Genomic DNA, 9,060 nt, shown 5'->3' on the forward strand with positions numbered 1-9,060 from the left:
GTGATTGGCCTGTAGGGAGGGGCGGCCCTGCGTAACCTCCACATAATATCATGAAGTCATGTATCATTGTAAAGCTTAAACCATAACCTGCCAGTCATATTGTCATGACACTGATTTTTACCTCCAACACTGCAGTTGGGCAAATTCTGGATGCGACTGCAAAGGCTTTTTTAACTAACTTTATAATGTAGTGATGTGCCATTCATATAGAGAACAAAAAGAGTGTTATAAATTATTAGACCTACATGAATAATTACAAGTATGGTGAGAATGAATTTAAGTTTGCGCAGTTAGTTCAGAACTATGCATTTGTTGTTATAATTGCAGCCGTAACTGGCTTTCTAGGCAGCAAAAGAACCTTTGCAAATCTTAAAGAAATCAAAAATAGTGATGAACCTGTGAGATAATTATCGCCCCCTTCCAGTATAAAAACTGCAGAGGCCTCTATTCAGTAGCAAGGGTTATGCATATTGTTAAAATAAGTTAAATGGTCTAACATTTTCTCAAAAAATAAAAAACATGTGTACCAGAACTTAGTTCTTTCTTCTTAGCTTTTCCAATAATCATTTTAGGACCCCTAGATGTATCATAGTGGTTACCTGTGCATTATTTAAGGAGATGATAAAATAAAATAAAAAGTACCTTAACTCTTGCTGTAATTTCCATTTAATTTCATTCACTTAGAAAACTTGCACAAGAATAAACTATTTAACCTAACCTAGCAACCTTTTAGATGAACCTGACTTATCTATAGGGAGTTCCTAACACAGTGGAGTAATACATAAATGCCAGGTTCTTTCAGAGTTGACCAAAAAAAGGGTAGTGAATGAGGTAGTTGACATGATACACTTCAGTTGAGAAATTGGTTTGAGTTTAGTATGCGACCACCATATTTAAATGTTTAGCCATTTTGATATTTGCAGCTGATATTTTGTTTACACGTTCTACTAAAAATTCCCTACAAAATGCCATGATTTTGAACCGTGAAGATTTACTTTGTTGTACATTAATTTGTCAAGTACTCAAATTCATGAACAACTACGTTTAATGACATATCGATTTCATAGAACACATTTATTACTAGTTTTGTAATTAACTGCACTGAAAAATGTACAATAACTTGTTTACATTTACTGGGCTTGTAAGCGTACTGTTCATAGGTCCAATTTAGGCCCTCTATATATTAAAAGTTTTAGCTTGTACTGTCCGCTGAGCGTGATTGCCCTATCGGGAATGCTTATTTCGCTGTACTCTAGTGACAATGAATCTAATCAAGATTTGAAAACTTCCGCCATTGTTATGCATTTCAGCTTCCAGTAGTCTACTATGAAACCCTGCAGCCTTCTAGTCCAACGTGAGGTTTTTAACCCACAATCCCTATTGACATGAAATACTGTTCGAGAGAAAACACTAATTGGTTTGCCTGATAAACCAACAAGCTCTTATGTAAACCTTCAATGTTTATATTGGAATCACAAAAGAAAAATGCCTTAATTGGGATCAATTAGGTACTTCTTGTCTTATGTGTCCTCGAACCATGTTTATCAGATGAATACATTTGACAGTTTTAGTTTCAACCCGTGGCACAGGCCATAGATTTCTGGGTGAAGCAGGTCCAACGAAACCTATGGCTGCCTGTGGCCAAGATGACAAATTCAATGCAGTTTTCTATCAGTAGTAAAACAAAGAACCAGTAACGAGACAGACAGTTGTGGGGCTTTTGGATTTTATTGACGTATCAAACAGCTGAACATCTATTTGCCTTTCTTGGCCTTGATCTTCCTCAGGTAGAACTCCAGCTCCTTGCCTTCCAGGATGTAGCCGTCACACCTGCCGCACTGGCCGGGTCTGGATGCAATGCAAGCTGCAGGAGGAGAGACAACATGTCAGCTGAGGGGAACAAACGCTATCAAAACCTGTCCAACACCTGTCTATTTTATAGGGATCCAAGCTCTGTGGCATTAATACTTTGACTCTCTGTATCATACTAAGATAAATTAAGGATTTGTTAATAAACGCCAATGAAAATGTAAGATCTGTAACTTCAGCACCCAGACTAGGTGATAAGTGATATCAGTGCAGGTAACAGGTCTTTCTCAGAGTCACATTATCATCACTTTCATTCAGTAGCAGAACTGGACAAAGTTATCTTCATTGAGAGACGTGCACCAGGACAGACAGAACTGTATAGAGGCGTAAAGGACATTTTGTCTGATTTTGTTTTCTTGAGATCTTGGTGGTAATTTAAGTATTAGTTTTTCTTCAAAGACTACTTTATATGCTGCCTCTGGAATAGGTTGAATATAGCCTCAAACCTAGTGCAGATTATTCCCAAAATGATAAATTGGAGATATCCTGCTGTAAATTTAGATTCTCAATTCGTCATCCTTGAAAGTATATTTGCATTTCCCATATTTCATTTGAAATGTTCTTCAAATGAAAAATATCTTGAACTCTAACAAATAACCCCTTTGACAATATGACATTAGAGATGTGTCTTTTAGTAGTGGGATTAACTAGCATCAGATTTTGAGGCTAGAAGTATATTAATACCAAAAGTGCACATTTCCTTAAACTACTAGGTGAAGTGCTTCCACATAAATTAACCAGTGATGCAGTCCATGTAATGATTTAAGGACCATCACTACAGTAGACTACAGATGTTCAGACTCACCAAGCAGTTTTCCCTGCTGGAACTGCTCCTCCAAGAGGGGGCTGATCTTGGCCGTCTTTTTGCGCTCATCGTACTTCTTCTGGGTCCTCTTTGACCTCTTCTTGTTCAGGACATCCTCTTCCTCAGGAGTCTGAACAATGGACAGAAAGCCCATTAGCAGGATATTAACAGAACTGCAGTGCATTTCTGAAAGATGATTCTAACATGCATAAAAATGTACTACTCATTACAGGGGAATCTGAAGCGCTTATGAGTCCTACAGGAACTGTTAAATAAGCAATAAATAATCTAAACAGAAAGGTTTCCGTCTGTTTAGGACTTTAGGAGCAAGGGGGTGCAGGTAACAGGTCTTTCTCAGAGTCACATTATCATCACTTTCATTCAGTAGCAGAACTGGACAAAGTTATCTTCATTGAAAGACGTGCACCCCCGAGAGTATCACGATCTGGAATTACTAGAGAAGGTATCTAAAGCCAGTTGAGTAGCACTTGAAATGTTTTGGCTCTATGAAACCTGATGTACTTAGATGATTCTGTTTTCTTCAAGGTTGTGTCTTCCTGGTCGAATGTACTTATTGTAAGTCGCTTTGGATAAAAGCGTCAGCAAAATGCAATGTATCTTTGTGTGGCTTTAACCAAATAGAAGCATTCTCTGGCCCAAGTTACACACAAGGTAATAACTGAAGTCAGTGCATGAGTTATGATTCTCTACACAGAGCAAGGTGTATGGCAAATGTGTTTCCTTCCACTTACGAGCTTGGCTCCCTTCTTGCGTCCCAGAGGAGTGGCGAAGTGGGCCTCGTACCACTGCCTGTAGGGAAGAGAGTCCACGAGCACGATGCAGTTCTTCACCAGGGTCTTGGTTCTGACCAGCTCGTTGTTGGAGGCATTGTAGACCACATCAATGATCCTGGTCTTACGTGTGCAGCCTGTGAACACAACATAAAGAGCAGTTAGTAAAAGCTAATTACTGCTTCATTTGGACCTGTTGTAACGACGACTAAAAAAAACGTTGAAATGCTAGGCAGAGGAAACAGATCGTTCTCAGATGTCTTTGATATCAGCACTTGCATTCAGTAGCAGAACTGGACAAAGTTATCATCATTGTAAGATGCCTTTTGTGAAATAAAACAAACTTACACTCAGAGCCCCATGAGAAGTTACCGACATCCAGCCTCAGAGCACGGTACTTCTTGTTCCCTCCACGCACCCTCACTGTGTGGATGCGACGGGGTCCAATCTAAGAAAAACAATAAAAGACAAATGTTAGTTGTGGTTTCCTAGGATTCAGGTTATCCATGAGTTAAGATTGTATTCTGATGTGTTGAAGCGTGTCAGAGTAACTATGACATGTCCTGGCATTGGTAAGTCAAGAACTTTGATCCAAAACGGCTCAAAAATGACAAACCTAAGGTCTCTTTTTCATCACCCACACTTCAACACTGGCCTGAAAGCAAGTGATCACTGTTTACTCACTTTTGTGTTTGCTGGAGGGCGTCCAAGCTCATACTTCCTTTTCTTGTGGTAGGGCTTGCGTTTACCGCCCGTCTTGCGGCGTTTATGCCAGTTATCCCTTGAGATACCTTAATAGAAAGAAACATGGATAAAGAAACAGAGGTTAGATCACCACAACTCACAGGACCATTTCCACAGAATGATTTGCTATGCTTGAGCGTCAGTTCTCCAAGGTAAGTTTTCCTCAATTGAATTTGGATCCGCTTATGAGTTTCATCATGTTGCTCAAGCATTAAAACATTACAATTCTGCAAACAGATTGACATTTGAAGCTTGTTAAATGGACTTGCTCCCTTAGTGCAAATAGTAACACCACAAGTGCTATCAACTGGTAAAATAAATACAATCTGTATTCATGACTAGAAATTATACAAAGCACTTTTCTACATCCAGTGTATCCTCTATTCACTTTACTGTTTTAAATTAACTTCACAAGCTCATGGTCAAGCTGGATTAAAGGAAATGTATGATCAAGAAGCTTACGTATAGTAGAGTAATTCTGCCTCAGAACTTAACAGACATGTAATAATTATCTTAGCTAAATGTGGTAGCAATTTCCAAATCTGCTAAACATTGTGGCCTTTCAAGAACCAGCATGTACCTCACGTGTCAAAGATACACTTCCTATTGCCGTTCACGTTGATCAGACATAACAAACAAAACCTTGTGTTAAATACACACAACTTCCTTCTCAAATAAGCATACTTATTATTCGTTGTTTTAGTGCAGCAGCGTGTCAGGATCACTGCCACCCTGCTAAGCTAACTACTACTAGCATGCTACAGTTAATTCGCCACTCTATTGGCAGTTAAAACGTCTCAACGCTTTTCATGAACGGCTAACAGTTCAGTTCTAACATCTGAATACTACTACAATAAGATAAATAGCACAAACTATCAATAGTGTGTCATTTTCAAACACATTCAGCACCAGAAGCTAAATACACTGCCAACAAGGCGGCCATCTTGGAGCCCTTCACACAGCCCTTTCAGAATACTTAAATTAAATAAAACAACTCGAATGCAGTCAACAAAGATCCAGCTGCATATGTTCAGATAACATTTAGCTGCAATATAGCAAACCATTTTAGATAGATATCTTGGTTAAAACATCAGATGGACAAGGATTCTCCCTCCGACCAGAGCATGAAAACACGTACCCATTCTCAGGCGCCGGCTAGAAAGAGGAATCGCAAAGGATCATGGGCAGGTTTGAAGCCACGTGAGCTCGCGATAATTTGCGAGATCTTCATATGGGCGAGGTTTTGTTGTCCACAGAGTATCATCGCGGGTGTTAATGTTATTGCGGGTTAATGAGCAATTACAGCGATGGAAATGGCTGGAAAAGTAGCACCACTGTCATTCATACTTTTTTACAATGAAAAATAATGCATTCAAAATCCAATTTAAGTAAGAGTACAAAAGTAAAAGCAGAGGTGGTTGAAGTTTCAGATGTTGTACTTCAGTTAAAATAGAAGTACCAGAGTGAAGGAACACTTTGTTACAAAAGTAAAAGTGGAAACGTATTAACATCAACATATACTTAAAGTAGCAAAAGTAAAAGTACTCATTATGCAGATTGGTCCATATCAGAATAAAAATAAAGGTGCAGCTATTTTTGAATACCCTGTAAACTGCAGAGTAACTTGTGAATTTAATCCAGGTGTAGATAAGGTATTATTCAAGTGTTGATCCCCATTATTATTAATTCAAATATGTAAAGTAACTATAGGTACAAAATAAACGTAGTAGAGTAAAAGTACGATAGTGGTGTAGTACAAAGCAGCAACAATTTGATATTCAATCAAAGTACAAGTCCCTCAAAATTGTACTTAAATACAATACTTGAGTCAAGTAGTGACTTTACACCACTGGGTAAAATACTAATAAAATGAAAATAACTTTTTTTACTTTACAGATAAGAACTTTATTATAACTGAACAACTGAAGGATATTTTATGAGCTCTGAATGGTTCAAAATGTTAAACCAGTTTACTGAGAGCTGTAGAATTGTGGCTGGTGTGAGGAATGTGTGGTTAGGGGTATTGCCAAATATCTGGAACAAACCATGACATGCCTGCAGGTCCGCTGCAACTTTGACTCCTTTTAAATCCAGGCTGAAGACCTTTCTTTTTGCCACTGCTTTTAATTGAACTATTCACATCTCACACTGCACTGTAACTTTTATACATGTATTTCTATCTTTGCTTTTTGATGTTTATAATGGTTTTACGCTGCACTATTTGATCTTAAAGTTTTTTTCTAAAGCACTTTCAATTGCCTTGTGTTGCAAGATGCTTTATAAATAGCCTTGTCTTGGTGTCTGAGGAATGAGACACACACCTGTATGCTGCAGGTGAACAGAGACAAACCAGGACACCGTTTGCCATTCTTAATCACAGCGGAGTGACAAACGGACCTTCAGACCAAACAACTTCCTCTGAGTTCTCCACACACTGAAGGTGAGTCTGACCCTAAGCAGCACTTCAAGTGAATTTAAGTGAAGTCAGTAGAGGAGGAAGGGGAGCAATGACTGACTGTTCTCCCTGTCTGCTGTGTTTTTAGCTTTACTCAGAGACAACATGTCTTCCAGACCAGAGGAGGATCTCTGCTGTCCGCTCTGTCATGACGTCTTTAGTTCCTGTTGTTCTGTCATGCAACCACAGCTTCTGTAACGGCTGTCTGAAGAGCTGGTGGACGAAGAAACAACTCCACGACTGTCCAGTTTGTAAGAGAAGATCTTCAAAGGAGTTTCCTCGTAAACCTGGTGTTGAAAAGCCTGTGTGAGTGTTTCTTACATGAGAGAGATCAGAGCGCTTCAGAGGCTCTGCACTCTGCACTCTGAAGAACTCCAACTCTTCTGTCTGGACCATCAGCAGCCAGTGTGTCACATCTGCAGAGAATCAGAAACACACAACAAGCACAGTTTCATACCCATCAATGAGGCTGCAGGTTCTCAGAGAGGAGCTCCAGACATCTCTGAATCCTTTAAAGGAGAAGTTAGAGTATTTTAAAGAAGTTAAAGTGAAGTTTGATCAAACAGCAGGACACCTGAAGGTCCAGGCTCAGCGCACAGAGCTGCAGATCAACAAGCAGTTTCAGAAGCTTCACCAGTTTCTAGAAGAGGAAGAGGAGGCCAGGATGGCTGCACTGAGGGAGGAAGAGGAGGATGATGATGGAGGAGAAGATGGAGGCTGTGAGCGAGATAGCAGCTCTTTCACACACAGTGGCCGTTTCTCAATCTCGAGGATACTGGCTTCCAAGCCAATATTTCAAGGATGCTACGTCATCAAGTGGCGCAGCAGGACCGTTCCAATGTCCAGCATACTTGGAATTCCACCGAGGCCGCGTCCTTAGTTTGGGGGAAATGTCGAGGCTGCACATGGGTAGACTTCGCGTCCTTAAAATCCCCACAATGCTTTGCGCACGGACCAATTTCAAAAACCCTTGCGGAGAATGGCTGAACTGACGCAGCACACATTTAAATGTAAGTATGTAGTGGCGTAGAACATGTGTTGGTAAATGTGTTACTTTGTTACATTTGTTATCACCAAAAATGTGTTCCGTGAAAGTAAAGCAAGTTCATAATTAGATATTTTGGTGATAACAAACAAATGTAACAAAGTAACATATTTACCAACACATGTTCTACGCCACGACATACTTACATTTAAATGTGTGCTGCGTCGGTTCAGCAATTCTCCGCAAGGGTTGTTGAAATTGGTCCGTGCGCAAAGCATTGTGGGGATTTTAAGGACGCGAAGTCTACCCATGTGTAGCCTCGAAATTTCCCCCAAACCAAGGACGCCGCCTAGGTGGAATTCCAAGTATGCTGGAGATTGGAACGGCGGCACTCGATGACGTAGCATCCTTGAAATATTGGCTTGGAAACCAGTATCCTTGAGATTGAGAAACGGCCACGGCCACAGTCAGAGCCACAGAGGAGGAGCTGAGAGCTGAAGACGTCTCCTTCCTGCACAACTGCAAGGCTGCAGTGGAGAGGCTGCAGCGCCCCCTGCTGGAGGATCTGCCCTCAGGAGCTCTGAAAGACCAGGCCAAACACCTGGGCAACCTCAGCTTCAACATCTGGAGCAAGATGAAGGTGTCCTACTCTCCTCTCATCCTGGACCCAAACACTGCTGATCCAAACCTCTTCCTGTCTGAAGGTCTGACCTCTGTGAGACGAGGAGAGTATCAGAAACGTCCTGAAAACCCAGAGAGGTTTGATAACTTCTGCTGCGTCCTGGGCTCTGAGGGCTTCGACTCAGGGACTCACAGCCGGGACGTCCAGGTTGGAGACAGCACATACTGGTTACTGGGTGTGTTAGCAGAGTCTGCCCAAAAGAAGGGAGACATATGGTCTGGATTATGGAGAATACATGTCTGCGATGGTGAATACTAAGCTCTGCACACTCCTCTCAGAGTGCAGAAGAAGCCCCGGAGGGTCAGAGTGAATCTGGACTGGAACAGAGGAGAGTTGTTGTTCTCTGATCCTGATACTAGCACACACATACACACCTTCACACACACTTTCACTGAGCGGATGGTTCCATACATTGACATTGGTGTGAAGTGAAGATATTACCAGTGAAGGTGTGTGACAGTGGAATAACGCAGCTGCTGCAGAGGATGGTTATATCTATGATGGTGTTTCACTGAATTGAACCCCTGGAGCTGCACCTGTCTCAATTCTTGTTACTTAGTTTTACAATATCCTTTTTGTTTTGAATTGTCAATCTTTATGAACCTAAAATACATGCATTTAGCTGATTTTCGTCCAAGGGAAAACGTGGGTGCAACAACAAATTGTAAGAGTCATGCATTTATTCATTAAAATATGGTGTTTCATTTAGAGGCAATAAGGGGATGAGTT

At 40.8% G+C, this 9,060-nt stretch overlaps 1 protein-coding gene and 4 non-coding genes across 5 annotated transcripts; all 5 read right to left on the bottom strand.

Annotated features, from left to right (window-relative positions):
• Window positions 1–1,709: 1,709 nt before the first annotated feature.
• LOC117540846 (40S ribosomal protein S8) lies at window positions 1,710–5,401 on the bottom strand. The gene is made up of 6 exons (XM_034207729.1): window positions 5,348–5,401; window positions 4,150–4,256; window positions 3,814–3,913; window positions 3,427–3,602; window positions 2,675–2,804; window positions 1,710–1,864 (listed from the first exon to the last, which is right to left on the bottom strand). Exons 1-6 carry the CDS (start codon window positions 5,349–5,351, stop codon window positions 1,755–1,757), a joined length of 627 nt encoding a protein of 208 aa, XP_034063620.1. The 5' UTR covers window positions 5,352–5,401; the 3' UTR covers window positions 1,710–1,754.
• Window positions 2,093–2,160, bottom strand: LOC117540912. Its single transcript, XR_004568238.1, has one exon. It is a non-coding gene; the product is annotated as a small nucleolar RNA SNORD38 (small nucleolar RNA).
• LOC117540910 lies at window positions 3,025–3,092 on the bottom strand. Its single transcript, XR_004568236.1, has one exon. It is a non-coding gene; the product is annotated as a small nucleolar RNA SNORD38 (small nucleolar RNA).
• LOC117540907 lies at window positions 3,716–3,783 on the bottom strand. The gene has a single exon (XR_004568232.1). It is a non-coding gene; the product is annotated as a small nucleolar RNA SNORD38 (small nucleolar RNA).
• On the bottom strand, window positions 4,002–4,109 carry LOC117540908. Its single transcript, XR_004568234.1, has one exon. It is a non-coding gene; the product is annotated as a small nucleolar RNA SNORD46 (small nucleolar RNA).
• Window positions 5,402–9,060: the final 3,659 nt, after the last annotated feature.

Source organism: Gymnodraco acuticeps, unplaced genomic scaffold, assembly GCF_902827175.1.
Source record: "Gymnodraco acuticeps unplaced genomic scaffold, fGymAcu1.1, whole genome shotgun sequence".
In the NCBI taxonomy this organism is placed as follows: Eukaryota; Metazoa; Chordata; class Actinopteri; order Perciformes; family Bathydraconidae; genus Gymnodraco; species Gymnodraco acuticeps.